The following is a 24,550-nucleotide window of genomic DNA, read 5'->3' as shown; positions in this document are numbered from 1 at the left end:
GACAAGTGTTGTACCCAGCGAGTACAAACAGAAACACTCAAGGAGGTTTTAAACCCTTGTCATGGCTTATAAAGCCACGGGGACAGTTTTTGCTAAACACCTGGTGGGCTGAGGCAGGGACAGGGAGGGTTTCACTCACCACTTAGGGTCACGGGCAAGACTACATGACTTGGGAAGAACAAGAAAAACAATTGAATTTATTAAATATATACAACAAGAAGCAAGATACTGAAAGAGAGAAACCACGTCTTAAAAAGGCACTTCTCCCCCACCCCTCCCTTCTTCCCAAAGCCCAAAGTCTTTGTTCTGTACCTTCTCCCCCACCACCACCGGCGGCACAGGGGGGCAGGGAATGGGGGGTGCCTCAAAGGAGGGGGCAGAGGAGCAGCCTCCTGGGCATCCCCACAGGTCCCAAAAGGAGCTTCCGAGAGGCTGCGTTTGGGGGCCTGGCAGAAGCAGGAGACAAACTTACCAGAGACATACTGGAGACCCTTGTAAATGCCTGCTGTTTCCGTGAATAAGGGAATCCCAGTGGTAATTTGCAGTTTGAAGGCATAAAAGAGAATGGAGAATAAGAATAGTCCCAAACCTCTGTTTCTTCGGCCTTCCAGCTTGCACTTGCTGTGCAGATTAGCAGCCACGGGATCCCTCTACAGACCAGCTCCTCATGGGCTGTGCTGCTTGCTAGCACTGAGATGACCTAAGCATGGCAGGGTCCTCCCCACCATCATTTCTCTGCTGAAAAAGACATCCTTACCATTTTCCTCTCCCTGGCTATGCCTTCCTGCCCCTCGCACCCATGCCCCATATGGGGACAAATGTGGGTCACTTCCTGCCCCTGCAGTGGCCCGAAATGGGAAGCGGGACATGGTACAGCCCATACCTATGCTGGTATGTGTGTAGATGGCTGGAGGAGGGCAGTGTGGGAAGTGGAGCAAGCAGCAAAGTGCAGAGACTGCCTTGGGCAGAAATGTCTGTTTATGCCCATTTGCAGCTCTGGTGGGGCTCCCCTGTGGGGCCAGTGTGGTGCCCCAGACCGTGGGGTCACTCTTGCTGCCTGTGCCATACAGCCACCCATGACATGAGCCCCCAGGCCCCTGCAACACAGGTTTGCAAGGACACCGGGAAAGGCAGGTTGCCTGTGTGCATGCCAGTGTGTGCCACAGGGCTAGCCAAAATGGTGTGCCAGGGGACACTGCCACAGCAGAGCAGCACCCTCTGCTCCTGCGTCAGCTGCTTGCCTCCCTCTGCCGCCCAGCCACATGTAGGAGCTGGAGAGACAGCTCAGGCCAAATGTAATTTAGCTCATTTTCTTCCACATGCCTTTTCCAGGCAGGGTGTCTGTGCTATAAGGTCTTCCCCCTCCTTTCAGCCCCCAGCAGGAGGGTGAAGGTGAGGATATGGCCCCTGCACAAAGCAGCACGTGTGCCAAGATGTGCTGGGACATCTGTGAAGCAGCACAAGCACTAGACAAGTAAAGGTCCCAGGCTTGTCAAGTAAATGACACCCAGGTTTTTGGCACTCAGAGTGACACATTTGGACTTTACAAAGATGTGACAGACTGTGGCTTTTCTGTTCTTGTGCTAGTCAAGGGAAAAAACATGCACACCCTTTGCTAGAGTCATGTGAAGACTCATTCTAAGCTAGCAAACCACAAAAATTAGACCGTGAAGCAGAAAATGCTTTGACTATTCTCCTCTGTTTTAACAGAACTGGTATGCAAAACCCCACCATTGTGGCATTTGGGCACAAGTGGTAGGGGACAAAAAAGGCCCTGTGTTCTCTGTAGCAAGTTATGTATATCGAAATCCAGCCCGAAGGAAGGTTGGTTGGGTCCTTTGCAGCAGATGGGAAGAAGCGTAAATCGGTGTCACAGTCAGAAGCACAGCTAGAGCTGGGGTATAATGAAGCCACTCCAGTGTCCCTGTGGTGGGGACAGGTTTGGAGAGCAGTTCTGCCTGAGGGTGTAGAGCAGGTTTGCAGACAAGGCAGCCTCCTTTGCTGCTGGCCAAAACTGTCTTGGACAAAATCCAGGGAGGAGAAAAAGAATCTTGGTGGTTTGGGTCATCCTTAGTGAAAATAGGTAAGAACAGAATCACAAGAGCTACCAACATTAATTCACCTGCCTCCAGCCTTCTTAATTAGGTGTACAAAGAGCACAGAATTTCCCTCTTCCAAAACATACATTGAAATTGTGCTGCTATATTTATATATATCTATTAATCCCATAATAATAAGGGTTACATTTTAACTAAAAATCTCTGAAATTCTGTTCCTTTTCTGCCATCTCCTAAGACCTGACATGGCTCTAAAACGATTAAAGATGCTGCAGCCTTAGACAGATAATCAGTTCAGCATTTTTCTTTCATTCATGTGGCTGCACGCCAGCCAAAGTAGCCTAAACAATGGACCCCTGAGCTCTTACATCAAGGCATTCTGGGCAGGGAGAATCTTGTCTTTGGATCGTTTTGTTCTAAAATGTGTTTGCCATTTATAAGGTAAATGTCCTGTGTGTCTTGTTAGCGGGTTGGCATCTTGACAACCTGTAAACTGACTCTACTGCTGCTTTGGAATAGCTCAGAGGCATTACTGAGAGCATGGGCAGGTTGGTTGGAAGGCTGTGCATGTAGCTGCCAAACTTGCTGGTGAGCTGGGCCACAGGAAGATGTCTCACCTTTTCTTTCCTCACTTGAAAAGGAAACTCTCTGCTCTGCAAGTCATTGTCACAGCCCTTGAATGGTTCTTTCCATAACCATCTTAAGCCCCTGCTAGTTTGCAGCAGCAAATACAGCCAAAATATATTTCTTATAGGGGAAACAACAAATTCACAGTTTCAGTACTGACTAGAAAATTTATGCCTTTCCTTTCAACATTAGAATCTAAATTTGGTTTATTGCGTCTTTATATCATGTCCTTGAAATTTCCAGGCACTTCATTGTTTATTAAACAGATCACTTCATAAAAAGAAATAAAGGAATTTTGTTCAATTTAGTAGGTATGAGCTTCTCTGGTACGTATCAGGACTGGTATTTAGCTTGTGGGGGGTTTTACATTTTTAAAAAGTTCGACACAGTTTTCCTCTAGCCTGTCCTTTGAACAAGCAGAATTCAATTACAGGAGCTCATGAATGGCATCCAGTCCCCTACCTCAGGCAACCAGCTGGTGCCCAGCAAAAAAGTCTTCTTAAAACAAGCATGTCTTTTCCTTGTAAACCTGAGGCACCTACATCTGGGACAACTGCTTTCCCTCTGCTGACATGAGAAGAAACAGAGACATCAAGTGCTTCTTACTGTAGGAACTTAAAATTTAGGTGCAAATTTCAGATGCTTCAGTAAATGTGGAATATTTTACACCCCTTAGAAGTGATTTCATGCATAGTACTATATTCCCGTGGATTTTGTCAATTTTTCTGAATTGAAACCAGACTTTAACGCCAAGCTGACAAGTTTTTTGTTTTTATGAGTTGTTAGACTATTATAAGCCTCCCACTTCTCCAGGAGGGCACAGATTTATGCATATTGAGCACTGCAGGCAGACCAGAGTATGAAATCACGTTTTGAAAGCACTTCTGCATATTGTTAATTTAATAATTGAAGACAACAGGCCTTCCATAATATGTTCATTATTCTTTAACCAGAACCAACTCAGCTGTTTCCCAAAAGCCAAGATGCATTTCAAAAGGAGCAATGCTCTAAAAAAAATGTCTTAATTAACTGCAAACCTAGGGATGCTCAAAGGTAGAAGAATCAGCTTCAAGACACCTCAACTGAATAAAATAGTGTCTGGAAGACCACAATAGCCAGGATACAAATAATTTGTTTTCAAAGATGCAGTGCTGGGATCTTCATTTTGCTGGCAGCCAAATTTACTTCTTCTATGCTTTTTGTTGCATGCTGAGTATCACTCATTAAACATAAGTCCGCCACCTAAAAGGTAATAGTGTCTGTCCATCATGTAGAATGTCTTTTCATACTGGCAAAATTGATTTTTATTGAAGATGTAAGTAGCGCTGCAGGCATGTAATGGAACTGAAGCTGAATTAGGTTACGGGTGCAGAGAAGTAGTTCGTAACCGAGACTCCCTGGGGAGCAGGGAAGGTCCCCCTGGACAGTAATCGTGCATAGGCCTCAGATGGCTCATCTTGCTTCCATTTTCACCCCTTATGAATTATTCTTTCCTGCTATTTGGAAAGGTCATAGGTCAGTACTGCTCTAAATCCCCTGGTTTTTGACAGAAAATGCATCTCATGAATAATGAACTGTGGCTTTGTGCACACCAGGGTAACAGCTGAGTGAGGAAGAAAGGATCCTCCTCTCAAAAGGAACTTCTGTATGCGTTTTCAACAACTCATCACCATGCACCAAGAAGTCCATTTGTATCTGTGAGTGTTAGCCCAGGCTCCTAACGAGAGGCTGTATATTCAGGAAAAGCTGAGAACATCGTCTTGCACGCTCCCAGTCCCAAACAGTGACAGTATTTGAAATGAAAAATCATCCTTGAAGTGTCTTGCTATATAAATAATTTGGAAGTGTGACTCCTTATCAGTTATTTAGAAGTGCTGAATTTTAGCTGAAAAAATGTAATAGCAAAACCCTGGCTGAGTCTTGGCTAATAACCTAAATGTGCTGACCATGAGAAGCATACAGATTATACATAACATCCAGAGAGGGAAAAAGAACGTTGAATTTTCAAGTGCACAACAGGCTCTGAGAAAAGAAGAGAAATTCAGGTATTTTTCAGCTTTGGCCTGGGGTGCAAACTCTATCCAACCTGCTCTGCTGCTGGCTGTGACTGACAACTGACTGGACGTTCATTAATGAGAGTGAGACAGCTGAAACCAGGGGCAGCTATCTCAGGAGGCTGCACTGGTCAAAATGGCAAAAGAGAAGCAATATTAGTCTGACTTGTGTTTCTGTCATTTAGATCAAAAAAAATGTCATGAAAACAGCATAAGAGTCTTTGCTGAAGTCAAACCTAAACTACTCCATGGTCTTTGTACATTCCCAGTTGTACTCTAAATTATTTAGAACTGGTTCCAAACATGGCCTATTTGTTGCATCTCTGTTTTAAATAACTTTATAAAGAACTCTTGTTGGCAGTTTTTCAGGTGGGAAGGAGTTAAGTTTTTTTAAGCAGAGAGTTTTGGGCAGACATGTAAGCTGCATATTTTTGTACTACGAATAGGTCTTTGAAAATACTCTGTGCATATTGCGATATATTACATTATTTGTCAAAACTGTTGCAAATGAGATACAAGAGGTGACTCATTCTATTGACTGATTACATAAGCTACCGAGAATCCAGGTCAAAGCAAAATCCCCCTTCAGAAACTACCAGTTTAGAGACAGTGTCTTCTCTTTATCCTATAATTTACCTCATTACAAATACATTTTGAAAGATTTTTCAAGAACCACAAAATCTAATTTTTTATGGGATCTAGGAAGAGAAGGTTGTGCTTTAGAAGGGTTATTCAACTGTGCATGAAATCCCATTCCTGTAAAACAAAAACAAAATATTTTTTTCCAGATGTTCCTCAGGGTAGTAACTCAACAAAACCATTTTGCCACGGAAATCATTTCTGCTCAGGGCTAATCCTGAGCCTTTACGCTACCTGCCAGTCAACTGCTGATTTGGAAGCCCCAAGAGCATGCGAGGCACCCTCTTGGTATTTACATTATACCACAAAATCCTGTCCATGCAGCACACACTATAGTGTACATGCATGACATTTGAACAAAAATGACTGCAGTGTGTATTTTACCTTTTTTGTATTTTGGGGATTTTTGTTTACTACTACTGCCTCCCTGGAGGGGGACTTCCTACAGGATGCATCGCACAGGATCCTAATGAGTTTGTTGTGCAGTAATCAAAAGGATAATTATCAACGTGGGATTAGATTAACATCTTTTAGAGGTCAAGCTTCCACTTTAAGCTTTCCCACCTCTCTACATGTGATTTTTCATGTTCTTTGATCCCAGAATCACAAGCAACTATTTACTATAAAACCATTTAAAACCTCACGGCAGAGAGCTAGATACTAGTGCTCGGTGCTTAAAGGGTTAGTCTGAGACAGAAACAAGGCAGAATAAAATATAATGCTCATGATGCTCATCCACAGGATGCTTAATTAGTCCTTATTTGGGGGAACTGAGAACCAGAATAATCAGTGCTTTATGGATGGTAATGTCAGATGAACGTTTGGAAGAAGATGACAAAAAAAATTTTTGTTTTTTCTTCCAACTTGCACCCATCCTTAGATTGAAGGATAGTGGAAATGGAAACTCAGGAAATACATTTACATGACTTCTCCAGCTTTCTGCGTAGCTATTCACAGAAGGCATGGTCTAGAGTTTTTGGCCTCCTGTGAGCCAAAAAATAATAAGGGCCAACGTGGTGCTGGAACAGGCTGGCATAGTATTCTGCCTCACCTTCATCCACACCCGCAGATACTTACAGGTTGTAAGAACCCCCCAGGAAATGCTAAGTCATATAAATTTAGCTCCATTTTTTGCAGGAAGGAACTGGGTATTTATGCAGCTATTTATGCAGCTGCAGCTGTTATCATACACATTTGTTTATTTTTTACACACATACCATTAGGGAAGGAAAAATCTCACCCTAGAATTGGTAAGTCCATTTCAGTTCCCACTTTGGTAATTAGCATTTGATGAGGCTACTTGATCTTGCGTGTAACACGTTTTATCAATACTTGGTGCCACTACCATGCATTAAGCACTAATACATTATTTCTAGGAACATTAAAGCCTGAAGTGATTGCCACAGTCATTGTTTTATGGAGTCAGCGAATTAGAGAAACAAGTCACAGGAATCTTAAAGATTATTAGTCTATTATTTGTGATATTTCCAGATGAAGGTATGTCAATCTATGTGAGCTGAATATTTGAGTGTTTTTCTCTTATTTTAAAGTAATATTAAAGAGAAATTTAAAGTAAGCTGTAAATATGCATTCAAGATATTAAAAGAAATTTTCCTGTGAATTAATGAATGTGATAAGTGCCCTGTGGTGAGACAGTGCTGGATTTGCTTTGAAGTAAAAATAGAGATTTCTGGTTAGTGATTTTCTAGATAAGAACGTTCGTCTGATAGCGGCAGCAATTATTTTTCTGTGAAAGCTGCTGCAACCTGCAATATCATTGTACTCTGTTCCTAGTTTTATCACTGTCTTTATGACTTCTATTCCCCTCCAAGCCTGAGTCCCATGCTTCTGCAAGGCACTTCACTAATCCCTACGGTCACCATGTCTTTTCAAATTGAACCACAATTGTGGCCTTAAAGTACTGGTGAAAGTTTAAAGTAAATCTACAAGGGAGAGTAAAAAGTAGGTTATGCTAGAAGTCCAGACTACTAATTCTTATGCTTTCATAGAGGTGTGGATGGGAAGAGAGAAAGCGAATGAATGTGAAATGAAGTTTCGGCCCGGATGAATGGTTATTACCTTTAATTTCCTGGTGTCTGAGGGCTTGTCAAAAGTGTTTTGCCAGGCTGGTTGCTTTTAAATATATGTCAGAGCTGACACAAGAGGCAGCAACATCTCAGCAGTGTATTATTTACCTAGGAGTATATTCTATAAACTGTAATAGAAATATATCATTACATATACATTAAAGTGCAATTTGTTTTGATACTTCCATAGTTCTCTTGCAAATAATACTTATCATTTGGAGGAGGAATGGGATCCACCTGAGCTTAGACACATGGTGGTGACTTCTGAGGGAGTCAGACTGTTTGTTTCAGGAAACGCTGACCCTCAGGCTGGACAGTCATCTGCAAAGTTCGTTTTTGAGAGCTGGCTTTGGCTCTCTTCATTTTGCATATCTGAACAGTGGCTGGTGCTGCTACTTACTTAAGCATCTAAAAATGATGTTGGAAATGCTGTGTGGGGACCAAGCGCAGGCAGCCTGTGCTCCACTGCTGTTTTGCTCCAGAGGACCATGCTGCCGCGAGGACTAGATCAAATTTAGCCAAGCCCCAAGATACGTTTGTGCAGAGCCTTTCATTATTCTTGGACCTTGTGTAAAGTCTCCTCGTAACAGCCAGCACGGACACAGGGAGGAAGGAACAGGCAATTTTTAAGGAAGCCTCAAGGCATGAGTTATGAGTTTCTATAAGACATTGTCTTACGTGTTGGGAAGAGGGAGGGGAGTTGTGTTTCAATGGTCTTAAGGAGGCTGTTGTGTTTACAGACAAAAAGCAAGAAGTCCTTTTATATTACTCTCGAGCCCATGGGTACATAATCACCTACTACACCAGTGGCAAAAACAAGTCGCATGGCATGAGCTAGGAGCAAGATGTCTGTCATGCAGTATTGTTGTGCCCATGTCTATAGTCCAGGAGTTTTTACTCAAGATTTAGCCTTCCACAAAGAAGCAGGAATTAGTGCAGAGGTATCTGGAGGTGGTCTTCAGCATGCCTTCATGCAGCCGCTTTTCCCCGCTGGCTGGCAGCTGGGGCTGTATTGTCTCTTGGAAGAGAAGAGCTGTTGCTGTTGAGCTGAAAACATCAGCAGTGGTAACTGGTACTCAGAGGATGCCAGATTGGAGTGAAAGCATGAAGAAGACAGATTTGGCTATTTAGTGGCCTAAATAAATGGAATGAGTTGTCAGCGTCTAGTTCAGAAAACTGCACACCACTGTTAAACGGCCTCCTAATCAGGAGGTGATGATTACCCAGCAGGTCATGTCTGGAAACCCAATGGACAAATGTTTAAATGCGTTAGGTGCTCATAAGGATACAGAGGGGCACCAAATGGCATTTTCAGAAGTGGCTCTTATTACTTAGATTGCAATAAAATCCATGGGAATCAGACAGTGAAGTACTTAATGCCTCCCTGAGAGAACTCTGCCGGGTGCCTGTTTTTATTAATAGGTGCCCACGTGCCTCTTAAAAACCTGGCTGTCAGAGATGTCCCCTCCTAGCTAAGGCTTAGCAACAGTGGTGGAAGAAGGATTAAGAACGCAAATGCTGCAGTGTTTGGGCCCTCCCTGTGTAATGCCTGTGTGTGGCTGTATTTGCGTGCCTGGTGCCGCAGAAAGGTGGATCACGCAGGGATGTATCATCAGAAAGGAAGGATGTGGCACACAGACCTTCCAAAAGGTATCAAAGCAGAGAACAAAAAAATCTGAGCATTGTCTTGGATTCCTGTTCCCCTGAGCAGATGAAGAGGAAAGGAAGACATGTTTAGTACCTTGTTTCTTAGATCACAATAGCAAAAGTACAGCCTGGGTCCAGGGCTAAATAAATAAAGAAAAGAAACTAAGCCCTGCTACCAGCTGTCATGGAGAGAAGCCTGTTGTATTCTCTGGGAAGATTATTAGTGGTACCAGTAACTGGGGAGACCCACATAAAATTGTAGGAATAGAAAGTAGAGAGGTAAACTTTGAACAAATGTAATCAAAAGTATGAAGAAATAGAAGATTATTCTTTCACAAAATTCAGTCTCTTCAAAATCTTATTACAAATGTTATCTTGCAAAATAATCTAGCAATATTGTGTCTTATAATATGAGCTAATTAGTGATACATAAGAGAGAGAACAGGACCTTGAAAGAAGAGGTTTAGAAAGCCTTCACCAACTATATCAGGGGCTGTAGTTTACGTGCAAAACTAGTGAACATTCAAATGCATAGTAGCAATCAGGCAGCCACTGAGAGCGTCAAGGAGCACAGAGGCAGGTGAAAGAAACTTCAGAGCAGAATACTTGTGTGAAAGTAAATGCTAAGCTGTGGACAGAGGAGCTGAATTCAATGCAGGGGAAAGCCAGCAGGTCCTGTAGAGTAAAACCTGATGATGAAAAGTGGGGTCATAGGCAGACTGGCAAGTAAGTACACCATTGTGTCAAAGCCTGCAGGGGAGACCAGCTAAAGAAAAACTGGAGCACAATCAGGAAGCAGGCACTGATTTTGAGTTGGATGCATATGATACTGGGCTGTGCAAAGTGGCAAAAATGAATGGTTTGTAGGGTGCAGTCTGGCACCAGATGCAGCAATATTGCAGTAACGGGCCATAGGCAAGAAGCTGAATGTCACATGGATAGAGAACATACAGGACTACGGAGATTTCCTTGGGATTATTCCAGGGAAGAAAGCAACAGTGTCATCTAGCAACACTGAATTAGAACTACATGATGTCTTAACCCCTAGGACTGTATGCTAGCACAAGTATTTGGGCTCATGCTTCCAGTAATATAGAAGACACAGGAGCCACCGCTGTCAGTGCAAACAGGTGAATGCATGATGCTGCTCTCTGGGCTTCAACTTGTCTCTCTGCAGAGACAGGCTGGTTTAGCCCAGGGTGCCTGAAGCAGGCACTCCTGGCTGGGAGAGAAGAACCTCTGCAAACTCTGCCTTCACTGAGGTGCATGGAGAGAGGTTGGTAGGAGCTAAGGAAGGGGTAGCGCATGCCTTACAGTGCTGCGATCTCTGCCTTTATGGTAGCACCCTGATGCTGTTCACTCAGCTCTGGTGTTTCATGAGGTAAAAACAAACTGTTTTGTCCTACCAGAAGAAGGTGGGGACCAACCTGTTTTCTTGGAGGCAGTTTCTCTAGCTCAGAGGAGGTTTATGCTGGTGGCACAACATGAAGAAGTTTGAACCAGCCAATTTCTCATGTACCTCTCGGGTGAGGCAGTTGTCAGGTCTCTCTGCCCAGCATCTTCCTCAATCCCTAACCCCATTAACCAGCCCAAAATAACAAATGAGGGATGATTCTCCAACTATCCCTATATTTTTGGGCGGGTTGGGGTCTTTTTCTGTAAATTGATGTTATCTCACTGACATGACAGGCAGGATTAATAAAGCCTTAGTCACAAAACTGGAAAGAACATTTACTTTTACACATAGGACTACGAGCTGCCTGGAACCTTCCTTGTTTGAGCAAGCAGCCAGAAAGTGAGGGGAAATAATGAGAAAAAGGAGATGTACTTGTCACTACAACTTCGTGATTGAGAGTAGATGTCAGTGAGAGAGGAGACAGCTTACTGCTTGTTGCCAAAAGCTATGCAATCACAGAGCAGTGTCTTCATAGTTTGCTGCATGATTTTCCAATGATATTGTGTTAATAAACAGCAAAGCAACACAGATTAGCAATGAAATATCAAGACATGACACTGTAGTAATTATGTGGGCTTCTTTGGAATGATGTGACCTTGAAATCCATTCATTAAGTAGCAATATGTGTCTTGGTTTAGTTCGGTGTCATTTATAAGTGCAAAAAAAATGTCCCTATTTTTCTGTTCCCAAAATAAATCAATATTTACTGTTTGTTAGATACCATTTGGGAACAGAAAAGCTGTACTGGAGGTCTGTGAACTGCTCAGAATCTTTGTTTTATGTAACAGGCTCTGTCTGAACCTGCAATTTCTGCATAAAATTTGGATCCTACTTTGTAGGGCCATTCAGCATATGGATGTGCATGCAGCATTTGGTTAGACTTTCTAAAAAAGTCTTTTGCTCAGATAAACAATTACAAGTCCCATCAGCCCAGCTCTGCCCTGTCTTTGCAGCAAAGATCTGTTGCTACAGGCCTTTGCATTACTTCGGGAGAAGTTTCCAGTCAGAATTCATTTTTGACATAGATGAATGGGGACTTTGGTGAGACAACTCAGAATGAGTTTGCCCTACATACTTTTGCTGAGCATTAAGCTTTAAAAATTAACAATTACATTTAGAACTGCCTTTCAACATTAATAGCTGGAGAAGATCTGCTCCATTCTCTATAGCAGAGTGGGGAGTTATTCACTGTGGTAAAAGTGGACTCCTACTTTCCTCATCCAGAGTTACTCCTGGTTTGGATTGTGTTCTCACCTATTTCTTAAGGAGAAGTGCCGATCGTCCCACCGGGATCGGGATGACGCATTGAAACATACCAAACCCACTCAGGTTTGCTGAAGGGGGAGCATTGCTGAGAGCAAATACTACCATCCTGTATGCAAGTTCACAATTTACTACAAAGGATTACATAACCTCAGTTTTGCTTTTACATTCTACGGACCTTCGGGTTTTGTCTGTTTTCCACTACACGGTGTTTTGAACCTGCTGCTTCTCACGCTCACAGTAGGGCTTTCCACAATGTTGCCTCATTTATCCGCAGTCATTCTCTAACTTGAAGGCCAGTTTACATTTTTGCTAACCAGCAGTTCTTTATTCCCACAGACAAGAGTATTCCTGATTATAAAAACAGTCTACAGAGACAAGACTGCATTTTGGAAATTGAATAATATCTTCTTCTCCATAGATGCATAACCATTAACCCAGAGAGTAAAAGTTTAAAAATAAGCTTTTTGAGGGGAAAAGGTTTCCTTTACCAAAGAAGATACTATTGCGGAGATGTACATGTTGAGCTGATTTTACAAAGCAGTCAGGTAGTTTTGCATTCTAAAACTTTTAAGATCTGCATGCAAGGTACAACTAAATTTCTCTGACAGATACATGGAAATGCTGTTAATAAGCTAATATACCTTGTGTCAGAAATGTATTTTTGGAAGGTGTAAGGCTAAAAGATGTCTTTTTTAATGCAGTATCATGAAGTTAGAAAGTCTGGGAAATGATAAAATATGTAATATTTTTTCCTCTGTGCCTTCACCCCATAGCATTTTATGAAGCGGTGGGCTTCATCTTAATCCTTGTATGTTCTTCTTTGTGTATTTTCAGGATTCCTCTTCGATTGGAACAGCCACTGTGGCTGGTCCTAGGACAAGTGCAATAACTGGAGATGAGGGAACACCACCGAAGGTCCAGCTCCCCCTCAATATGTAAGCAGCTCATCTCAGTTACTGTGTACTCTTTGTTTCCAGTCGTGTGGGCGTGTGTGCATGTTTGAAATCTGAAAGCCTGAATCTCAGCTCAGGAACGCTCTGAGAAGAGAGAGATTGCCATTTCATACATGACCCAGCCTCTGCTGAAACTGAAAAAATGTGTAGAGAAAGGCAAGACTTCCCCCTTTCTCTGTGAGCCCTTCTAGTCTCCTGATATATTTATTACAGCTGTATGAATCACTGTGAAACAAATGGAATGCCTCTCAGCTAGAGAAAATCTTCGTCCTTCATTTAAAGCTCTTAAAAAAGGTGCAGTCCCATGCAAACACCTGATACGTTCATCATTAACCAGAAAAAATGGCCCAATTGCATTTTTTCAGTGCTATAAACAAAGGCAACGAATGAACTTCATGTCGTGGGCATATGGGCTTATTGAATAGTATGTAGAATAACAGAAGGCTGACTAGATACAGAACAAAAAGAGTAGACTTCATTATAGTAAATCTCTTCTAGCCTGGTTGGTTTATTTGGTACCTGTCTAGTTAAACTACTGAACTCTTTCCTCTTATCACATATACCTTGTGAAAGCAGTAGAACTATATAGACACACATACATATGCACACCAGTATTTTAGGGTTTTATGATATGGCTAAAACAAAGTCTGAATTCACAAATAAAATCCTAAAATAACATAGCAAACCTGCTTTAAGTACAATAGGGGAGTTGGAACAGAACCAAACCAAATTTGTTCTTGGCTAAGGTGAGATCTTCATACCTGAGGGGTACCACATATCACTGACTGCCCCACTGAGAGGTCTCATCATCACCCTGTGGTCACCCTGTGCAGCCTGTGTGGCACATAGTGGGGCACAAATTTACTTCAAACATTGCTCAGACTAGAAAGCAGTAACTGACAGTATTTCCAGTATTTAGTTGCTGAATCAGGACATTTTCCAGCTCTCTGGCAATGTCCCTGACTCTGTGCCTCAGCAAGCCTCCCCTTCTCCCTCCCATGTTTCTCCTGTCGTCTCCCCTGTGAAGCAGCTTCGTAATCCAGTCTGTCATTTTGCATTTGTGAGACAAGCTCCAGTCAAAGAGGAAACATTATCTGAAAGCTGTAGCAGAACTGGGGAGGTACAACCTTAGACCAGAGCCCTGGGGCTTCTGCATTATAAGTAGAGTCATAGGCAGCTCCCCAAAGCCAAGAACATTAGTTACCTTCTCGCTTAGGCCTCTTTTTAGGGAACTTTTTATGAAGATTTTGGCTTCCTCTAGGTCCTGCACCCTAACCCTTAGCCTCACTGTTTCATGAAGCCTAGCATAACTTGCTATTACCTTTTGCAAGATTTCAGATTGTTGTTTTAACACTTTCTTCTCAGTTGTAGAGAGTTTGCTAGTGAAGTTTTGCACCTGAAATCTCGAGAACAGTGAAATGTGTCCAAGTCCAAAGGCTTTGGCTTAAGGCAAAATCAGCCTCAGCAAACGGGACCAGAAGGAAAAGCCCAGAAATGCTTTATGCGAAGGGAAGCTGCGTGCACTCAGATTGTTTTCAGCCATCTATGACAGCAGGCATCCCGACAGCTCCCCCACAGCCCCCTCTCTGCCAGCCACGGCCAGGCAGTGGACCCAGGCTGGGCCTGTCGCTGGGTTTGGAGAAGCTCCTACCTCTTGCAAACTAATAGAGGAAACCCCCAGGGACGGGCATCCTCACTGACCCACATAGGTGGTAGGATTGCTGGTCCACAAAGAAAGTGCTGAAAAGGTCCGTTGTCCCAGGGTCAGGCTGTGTGGTTGTCACATACAAGTTTTCATCAGTTTAGCAATACAGAGATTGGTCAGGTTTGGTTTTGGCATGGAGTCCAGGCTGGGCTGTTGTACACCTTCTTTTAGTCTCTGCAAGGCTTTTGATACTCTCTTCTGAAGATGTTTAGGCTCATTGTGATATTTGTGATTCAGGCTTACTGGAAGCTGAAGTGGGGGAATTTGCGGGGAGAAACAGAAAGAAACTAGTAGGAGAGCTGGAGATAGCTGCAAGGGAAAGCAGCCTATGATCCACTCTGGGTAATTTTCCTTGCACCTTCTCCCACCATCTCAACCTGTAAATTACGTTATTACTTGTAGCCCCTTGGGGTACAGGCTAAGTAAGTCTATCTATAATGTCTCTGTCCTTGATCCCAGGCTTTACCCGTAGCTTCTGAATATGAGCCCTGTGTAAGCAGCAACTTAAAAAGGGGTAGTCAAAGCCACACTTTCTCTCCCTGGAGTAAGTGCAGTCTTGGCACTTTCTGTTATGTACTAGCAGAGCACTATGTCGGGGGATTAGCACTGAAGCATGTAACGTTATTTCATGTCAGGATGATGCATTTTAATGTTCTTCAGTTCATATGTAGCCTCATATTTTCCGTCAGGTGAACAGCTACAGACCTGCTCAGGACCACCTGATTATACAGGCTAAACAAAGGATGCGCAGGATGATTTCTCCCATCTGTTGACCAATGAAATATAGTTTCTGATTAGGTCTTTGTACCCCATGCACGTGGTAAACAGAGGCAGGTGCATCAGCCTAAGCATGCCCCAAGGAGCTATTACCAAATATTTCATATTCTTCTCATTACTGCTGTTTATTTACTGCCTTCAGAATAAAAATACGGAAATCTACTGGTACCATAAAGGAATAGAATCAGGAAAACTAACAGGATTTATTCCTCAATTATATTTCCTGGAGAGCAGAAGTAAAAAGCCATATATAATTTTTATTGTCTGCAAGTCTACAATCACAATGGTTATAGTTTTCATTATTTCTCTGGTCCACTGCTATAAGGTGGGCAGCAAGCCTCTTCTCACCCACCTCTGAACCTAAGAGCATTCTGTGGCACTTTGTAGTGTAACTGCACTTTCTGTAAGTGTTTTCCCATTTGTCATAGTCTCTCTGCACTGCCTGTAATGCACAAAGCAAAAAAACCTTAAGAAGATACAACCTTGATCAAGAATTACCAGAAATCCCTCTTTGCATTTGTAGAAAGGTGACAGTACCAAAATAAAATTGGTATTTACAAAGAAAGTGTTCTGCGTGTGCATTCTTGCTATCCTATCCTGACTTTCCATTATTCCCCAAAGTGCAAGCAATCATTCTTAATTTTCAACAAGGATCTCTCTAAACAAAGAGAATACCTTTAGGGACTTTAAGTTGTAGTCATTTCACAACATTAGACACATCCCTGAAGTAGCAGCAGAAGAACAAAAGAGAGATAAAAAGAAAGATTCTAAAGAAAGGGAATACATAAAAGCTGTAATTAAATAAATAAAAAGTTCTACATATTGGATCCTGGGTTAAATATTTATTAGAATACTTGCATACAAAACATCTAAAGCCAAATTCTACCACTTCACTTACTTAAGCAAAAATCCCCTTGCAGAATTTGGCCCTCTGTCACTTGTTGGTTTACCCACATAATACAAAATTACTGTACCAGATCAGAACAGTTCGGTGTGTTGTTTCTAAAACTGGCCAACCTAAATAACATCAAGAAAGCTACAAGAAAGGGTTCCTTAAACTTTTATAATGTAGCCTACCTATAAGAAAAGTTTCTTCTGAAAATCTACAGTAGCGGCTGCTCCCACCCTGCAGCATATAAATATATACTTAATCCAGATGCTGGGTTTTGCAAAGCCTTCCCATTGAAGTCGTGGTTATTCTCGCTGTCTCTGTAATTGCCTTGTCCTTCTGAAACTGCTGCTGAATTCCTAACGTCAGTGCTGCTTTGTGACAGTGTTTTGCTTTGGTTATGCCCTGGGCGAGAAGTATGTCCTATTAATTTCTAAATTACCCCCTGACTTTAATCTGATTAGTTATTCCCTTATTGTCTTAGCATCCACTTGATCTCGTCTCTGCTGTTGCTTGTTTGGTGTGCTGTAATGATGTCCCTTTCTAACCACCACTTCTGAGCAGTGTTTCTGCTCACTTTCTGCTCTGTGGGGCTGGAGTTGAAGCTGGACAGGTGGTGGTTGATGTCAGCTGTGTGCTTTCTTCTTGTGTGACATCTCCCTGCAGCTACCTAGCCCTGTACGCCTACAAGCCTCAGAAGAACGATGAGCTGGAGCTCCGCAAAGGTGAGATGTACCGGGTCATTGAGAAGTGCCAGGACGGCTGGTTCAAGGGGACGTCTCTGAGGAGTGGGATGTCTGGCGTCTTCCCAGGCAACTACGTGACGCCTGTTTCAAGGTGAGGACCACTGGCCAAGGTGGATGCCTGAGCTGGGACTGGAAGGGATTCTGCATCTGGAGGATGCTGAAAATAATGTAGCTCTGCTTTTAAATAATATTCCACTTCCAGAAATTTTCTGGTGGGAATGCTGTACATTGTAGACTTCGGTAATGAAGCTTGCTGGTTGTACCATGGGAGTTATCCATGTTCTCAGCAGACTTCACTAGTTGTGTTAGACGATGGCATTTATAACCCATGACTTTACAAAGCCTGATGTGCCTAGATTTTACTATTGGAAAGAATCTGTTGGATAACAAATTTTTTATTGCTATAAAGCTACTGGACATGTAATGGGGATAAACAAAGTAAGGAAGGCCTATGTCTTGCTTTTCATGTAGATTAGCTTAGCTCCTTTTGCAGATTTTGTTTTCTTAAATCAAAGGTCTTGGATTGTTTGGATCAGGACTAATGTTTGAACCATTAAAATTCAGAAGTGGTAGGAGAGTTTAGTAAATGGTCTGATTTTAGCTACATATGTCTCAGTTACAAAAGATGAGAGAAGGAAAGAATAGCATGTTTGGTGATGAATGCCATTTGTCACAAGTTTGGTATTGGACAACACCAAATCAAAGGGTGTTTCTGATCTAGAGCCCACTCTGAAATAATCTGCAATCTGAGGAGAAAGTTTATCAGTGTGTACCAGAATGTTTTGCCCCACATGTCCATATCTCCTTTAGAGCAGCCATGGGTTTGAAAATCAAACTCACTTTTCATATGCTCCCAGCCTCTCCTCCCACATGCGCACAATCGCCACTATCTTTCACTCCTCTCCAGAGAAAGGCACCGCACAACACAGAAAGTGTTGATCTTGAAAAATTGATCCAGGTTTTTTTCCATCAAGTCAAGTTTGTAATATGTGTACTGAGCAAGACTAAAAGTTAAGAGCAGATTAGATTATAACTAAGCCTGCTGACAGTCCTAATACTGCATTTCAGTCAAAAAAAACCCAAAAAAACCAAAAAAACCAACATTAATTCATGGGGTCTTCATTGTTCGTCAACCTAAATGTATTTACCAAATTGTATAGATCTCCTTGGCTGCCTTTACTCCTTGCCTCTTCAGCTCTTAATTAGTAAAGAAGTTCATGCTGAAGTGTTGGAGATCTGAATCAGCAAGACTTTATTAAATGCAGCATGTCACAGCTGGAACAAGACAGAGAGAAGTGCTAAAGGGCAAAAGTGCTTTCCACAAAACCCGAAAGCAGCTTTATGATTATATTTATGATCCTGTGAGCTAATAAAGTTCCTGTGTAAATCACCCTCAGTGAGAACAGCACAAAAACTCTGATAGCAACAAAAGCTCCTATTTGCTGCACTTTCAACTTTCTTTGTTCCCCTTTGACAGCAAAGCAGAGGATTAGATTCATACATGTTTTTCTGCCACTCCCCACAAAACCCACGAAAAATAAATTGCCCATGAATTTAATAACACTGGACTAGATTTATAAGCTGCCAAAGCCCTTGTGTGAGCAGAGCATGGTGGAAAGATGACAAGACCGTTTAGATGGACAGACAGGCACAGGGCAGCAGAGAAAATTGCCGCATGCGGCATCTATCCAGCTCTGTGGGAGTCACAGATAGTTTCTGTACCTGTCGGTGTGCATGTTTGCCTGAACGTGGCTTTCAGTGGATTATTAGGTGCACTTTTCTGGCAAACTCAATCTAGTGCAGATGGCCAAGCCAGCTCCAGCTGAACCTTGCTGCTACCCTGCCAGCTCTTCACAGCAGATGACAGACAGTCAAGATTTCCATCTGGTGGGATTCCCAGCTTCTCCCTACCTGGAGGCTGATGAAAAAAAAAAAAAAAATTGAACAAAAAAACCTCTTGACTCATTTAGCAAAATATAATCCAGGCAAACCTTGCAGATGATATGAGTCAAGGATTTTGTGACACCATGGTGTTTTTATTCCTCCTGTAATTTTGCAGGGAGAAGGGATTGGGAAGAGAGATTAGCTGTCTTTTGCACTTTTGGAGCATATCTTCCAGCTTGTGTTTTGATCTCTTTCTATCAGAATTTCACTCTTTTGTCTCTTCTCTTTTCTGCTCTTTTCTTAGGATTACTTCTTATGTCTTTGTTGTCCTCTGAATCAGACCAGATTGTTCAACATACTCGTTTTTTGTACTCTTCTCCTCTCTGTTCCCACACAATTTTGTGATCCCAGAAGTTCTCCCAATCCCAACCCCCATAGATTGGTCGTGTACCATTTCTGTTATCCCCTTCTCCCTTGCTAACCCCCTGGCTTGTCTCATTCCCATTTCCTCCACCATACTTTGTTCTGCATCATATCCCCTCTGCTGTCATGTGCCGGAGGAGGATGTTGGCACATGGAGCAGCCTGGTAGAGGAGAACAGCACAACATGATCCCTCTGTTTCATGGCATCTATTGCTGGGGGAGGAAATTACTCAGGAACCTGAGTAAGAAACTCAAAGAAGGAGCTTCTGAGCAACATCTGAACTTGTCCATTGCTGTCCTTCTGTCCTCCCGAGTGTCCTCCTGCCCCAGTCAGAGAGTTTCTAGCTCAGTGGTAAGAGTACCAAGACCTGCTCTAGGCTGATCTCCTTGTTTAGGAGAAAGAGCCTTATTCCTTCCCTCTGAGGGAGGGAGTGGTCTACTCAGCCACTCAGATGAAATACAAACTATGCATACAGTTTAAGTGAGCAGTGAAAAAGGGATCAATTATTGTTTAGATATCCCTTTCAGTAAGATCAGCTGCATTCCCTTCCCTTTTGCATTTCCTTAGCAAGTCTAAGCTAGGTCTGGTTACATCAGTGGGGTAAGTGCTCAGACAAGCCAAGCCTTCCCAAGGCTGCTTCTTTTCAGTCCTCTTCAACAGCCACACACAGGTTATCCATCTTTTATTCTCCCTGTGGGGCTGTATGCAGGTTTGGTCATAAGAAAAGATCTCAGAGTCTGTTTTAATTATCACTGCATTAGTGCCTGTAAAATAGCCTCTGGCACACAAAATGACATGTGGGGGATATACATTTCTTCTGAATCTAATTTGTGAATTATTCAGACAGAAATGTAGCTTAAGAGAAAAAGTGATGAGAAAAATTATCTTTTCCATTTTTACCCTGAACTTCTTCCCACAGGATAAAGGGATGAAAATGTCCTCCAGCATGCTTACAACTCTGTTCTGTAGAGATAAATATATATCTATATCTCAGTCTACTTTAACACCTGAGAGGGTACCATTTTGAACCTCCTAAGTAACTGGGGTTGCTTATTAGCACGGTGGCTGGGTATTGAGGTCTCTGCAGCATGCTGACACTGCACTTCATCTCTATGCAGAGTGCCAGTGGGAGCTGGGCAGCCCAGGAACAGCGGAGCTGGGGGAGCTTCCACAACGAAAGGAGCCCCAGGAACCATCCACCCCATTGGGGCCGGTCTCACCAACACTTCCACAGCTGTCAGACCAGTTGTTCCTATCACTGTGCCTCAGACACATCCCCAGCTACAGGCAGCCTCTCCGCAGCTGAATAACTGCTTGAGGTATTCAGCTCAGCAGCCAGCCAGCCAGACCCGCAACGCCATGCAGATGGGTATGTGTGCACACCCGCCGGTGCCTCTCACCCTGCGTCGGCAGGATTGACGTCGTACCCCTCAAGTGCAAACCTCTCGAATCTGCCTCTCTCTGCATCTTTCTTTCTCGTTTTAGTCACAGCTCAGTCAATGTGGAATAGAGTATGTTTTATTTGCCTGTAATATTTATGGGCTTCTATTGATCTCTGGGAACCACGTTGTGTTTATCAGATTGTTCTGTTGCTACAGCTGAAATAGATTATAGTGTTTACAAATATTTATACAATTTATCTGAGTGAAAGCAAGCACCCTGCATACTGAGGAGATTAACAGTTCTGAGTCCAGTTGGCTTGCTGACGATAAAATACTGCCCTTATCACAGAGCAAGTAATACATGACTTAAAATTAAGAAGCATTTCATTGGGCTTCAGGGATGAAAGGTATTTATTAGGCAGAATGGGACCCAGTGTTAGTGATAAAGCAAAAGATCTGAAAAATAATGCCACCTTTTTGAAATGAGAATAAGAGCTTCTCACACCAGGAGGCATCTGTTCTTTCTAGGTCCCCTTTCTGATGTACAGCACAATTTTCTAGAGTACAATTTATTCCCCTTTCCCTGATGTTTAACAGCTCTGATGTTGAATAAAGTAAAAGTAAATCCTGTGGTGGAACTTTATAGCAAAATTGGAATCATTTTGTTTCTGATATTTTATAGGGATGTGAGCCATTGTGTTTACAAAGGCAGATCAGTAAGGACTGTGGCTGCTGAAAACTGAGGTCTTAGATACAAAACAGAGCAGGTACAAGTGAGACATGCACTGCAGTATAAGTCACGTATTCATAGCTTTTGAAGCCAGAAGGCACCATTATGACCATCTAACCTCACTTCCTACTCAGTCCAGACCAAATGGAAGAAAACATAATCAAATAGCTGTGAATCTGAATCTCGAACAGTGCAGGCTCCTCTGCTCAACAAACAGTGGCGGGACTTTACATGGCATCCATGCTCCCTGGGTAATAATTGATTTATCCTCTTTTTGTCTAGTTCAGAAAGTGCTGCTTTCCCCTTAAGTCACACCCTTCCAAAAGCACTTCTGCTTTCATAGTGTAAAGGTGGAAATGTCCCCTCTTGGGCAAGGCTCTCAGGAAGCATTCGCATGCTCCTGGTGCCTCCTGTGCCCATTCCAACAGGCAGATGGACTCCCCTGAAGCTGAGGTGACATATCATTTTGCCCCACACACCTGGCAGGCCCACATCTTCCTTCCATGGCACTGCTGTGCTGCATATCCAGCAGTTTCCCTGATTTAAGATTGCTTCTTCAGGTCACTTTTACTTCTTAAAGTGCCAAGGAGTTGGCAGGCAGGGTGATCCAGAGACCTCTGAGCTGCTCCAAAACCTTCTAAGTGGGGAGTTCTCCAGCCCTTCCAGAAGGTTCATGATAATTTTATTTTAATTAAATAAACCTTTGCCAGGATAAATAAAGGAAATTTTTCATCATAATCAATATTTTTCTCCATCATGGATATCCTCACCAGTATCCTGTGGACCAGAACCCCTCAAAAGGTCTCTTTAACCCTGCAGGACAGGGCAATGCACACTGACTTTTGGAAAAGTTTTCCAAGAGAGGCAAGCTGGCACAGTATTCAAATCACGTTTCTGTTGGCTTGCAATATACATGAGTAACAAATCAATTTTGCACAAGGCCACTAATGCAGGAATACACCCAAAATGAAACATGAGTGGTGTAGAACAAAAATAGCCTTCAGTGAGCATTGCTAATTAATAGCATGTTTGATGCAGTACAGTCCAGATCCAGAGATCCCAGAGTAAAGGCATACATTGTAACAGTAAACAGATGAAATTACAGAATAAAATGCTGGAGCCCTGCTCAGAGTTTATTTTTCTCAGGCCAGTTATTTTGCTGTTTCTCATGCTTTCTGTTCTCTTTGTGTCTGGAAACACCTAGTCCTATATGAAAGAAGTAATGTACCTAGTATGATTATGAAATCACTCTTCTGCATCCAGGTACATGCAGTGAAATTCCATTATACTGCTTTTCCTCTAGATTTAGGAAAAGCCATTCCTCCCTACAACCAGCAGTTCAAAACCCTGACCCTGCAAGCTTAACCATCCTGGAAAATTAGATTTCTGGCAGCACAGGTTGCTCATTACACAGGTTCCAAACAGGAAAATACGGAGGAGGGAATCACTTCAAGATAACCAATGGTGCCCTGTCTGGCTCTCTGGAAAGTAATTGCATTTTCCAGTATATGTTCTTGGTAATCCAGGAAGAGGGAAATGGTAACTAACAGTAAGAACAGTCTTGAAGGCATCTGCAATAACAACTTTTAGGCCCTTGCTCGTGCTACATGGTAAAATCGCAGCAAGTTCAAGACTGGTTAATTATAGTTTGGTTGATTTGCTATGAGCAACATTAATAAAAAAGAGATGTTATAGAGTCAAGGAGTTACTGTGAGGTAGAATCATGTAAACTTTGGAGGTGCTAATCTGATGATTACTGGCCCAAGTATCACTTGGGATAATAGGGCACAAGGCTAGGGGAGGAAATTCCCTCCTGGCAGTAGTGCTCAGCTGGTGTAGTGAGTATGACTAGTGACACTCCTTATCGTTTCAGTCCCTGGTAAGGGGTGCTGCTATTAACCGTAGAAGCAGAAAACAGTGGTTTGAGTTGTTCTAGCACTGTTGTTTGGTTATAGATTGAGTGAACTCCAGCGGGTCCTGTGTAAAAATGTATCTTTTGGATGAATTTGCAAGAAAACTATGGATCATAGCAGGTCAGAAATTTTACAGAAAAATACTTCTTGGTCAAAGAAAAGCTGATTTGTTAGACTGAAAGCTTTTTGTCAAGAATGGATGTAGTTCAACCAGACTTCAGCCATGAAGCTGTCCTGGCTCAGGTTGCAAAGGGAACAGACATCTGCCTGGAGCTGTTGTCCATAGAGGAGAACAGTGCAGTGACCAGATCCTATGTTTTCCCATCCCAGGTGAATGCCCTGACCAGAATAGGGACTATTGTGGGGTGGGTGAGTACATTGTGCTCAGAAAAATGCTCAAAGGTTCAAATTTTGCACTGGGGCAGAACTAAACCAGATTATGAAACCTTGAAATTGCTTATGAAGTGGGCATTTTCCAGCCAGTCCTACTATTGAATTGTTTAAATGAAGGAGTGTCTGAGTGTGGACTCGGCTTCTGGTCTGTATATACTTTAAGTGAAGCTTAGGTTACACATAAGCAACAAACCAAACTGGAAGTCAAAGGCCACATCATTGTGGAAATGGACCCGGAGCTTTGTGACACTATTTGCAACATGAGGCGTGCAACAGGGTCCCAAATCCCTGGAGAGCTGACCTCAGCAGTGTGTCATGGTCACCATTAAACAGACGAGTGCTAATTCTAGTACTTGTAGGCAGGGTTTTCTCAGCAGGGGCAGCAAGACTAAAAGGCACTGCGTGGTCCCTAAGGGGCTTTGCTGGCAGAGACAAGGCTGAACTCAGAAATCCTCTGGTGGATTTCTGCTTAATTTATCTTGTGCAGCACAGTGATGCGCTGTTGATCATTTTGTTAGGGCTGAGACAAGAGACCTTCCTCAGTAATTGCTGTCTTCGAGGTCGCATAGATCATCTGGGCTAACTCTTTAGGTCCCACATTGCGTTGCTCCAAAACCTGTCAGGTTAGGAGGGGGTCCTGGTGGTTTGGAAAACAGCTGAGCTGGAATGAGATAAGGTATTTTAAAAACACAGTAGACTTTCTATTTATATCCAGGCATGGGCGGGGATGGTCAGACCATTCCCCAGACCATTCCGCATCACTAGGGAGGATCAACCATTTTGGTGACTGTAGACAGGCCTTTCACAGCGAAGAGGGGGATTTCCAGAATTTAGACCAAAACACATACAGGCTGAGATATCCTGGGTTACAACCAAGAGCTTAGCTCTCTGTCGGGCGCTGGCACGTCATGGCAGGAACAG

At 42.8% G+C, this 24,550-nt stretch overlaps 1 protein-coding gene across 1 annotated transcript in view; it reads left to right on the top strand.

The window, feature by feature from the left end:
* SH3RF3 (SH3 domain containing ring finger 3) overlaps positions 1-24,550 on the top strand; it is a gene marked incomplete at its 5' end in the record, with an annotated part of 80,477 nt that overhangs the window by 31,272 nt on the left and 24,655 nt on the right. The window contains 4 exons of the mRNA XM_010073847.1: positions 12,668-12,768; positions 16,824-16,994; positions 20,330-20,584; positions 21,973-21,992. Coding sequence (XP_010072149.1) covers positions 12,668-12,768; positions 16,824-16,994; positions 20,330-20,584; positions 21,973-21,992 — 547 coding nt within the window. The remainder of the gene's footprint in view (positions 1-12,667; positions 12,769-16,823; positions 16,995-20,329; positions 20,585-21,972; positions 21,993-24,550) is intronic.

Source organism: Pterocles gutturalis, unplaced genomic scaffold (assembly GCF_000699245.1).
Source record: "Pterocles gutturalis isolate BGI_N339 unplaced genomic scaffold, ASM69924v1 scaffold37192, whole genome shotgun sequence".
Taxonomy (NCBI): domain Eukaryota; kingdom Metazoa; phylum Chordata; class Aves; order Pterocliformes; family Pteroclidae; genus Pterocles; species Pterocles gutturalis.
Note: the sequence above shows the minus strand (reverse complement) of the source record. Positions and strands in the feature narration are given on the sequence as shown.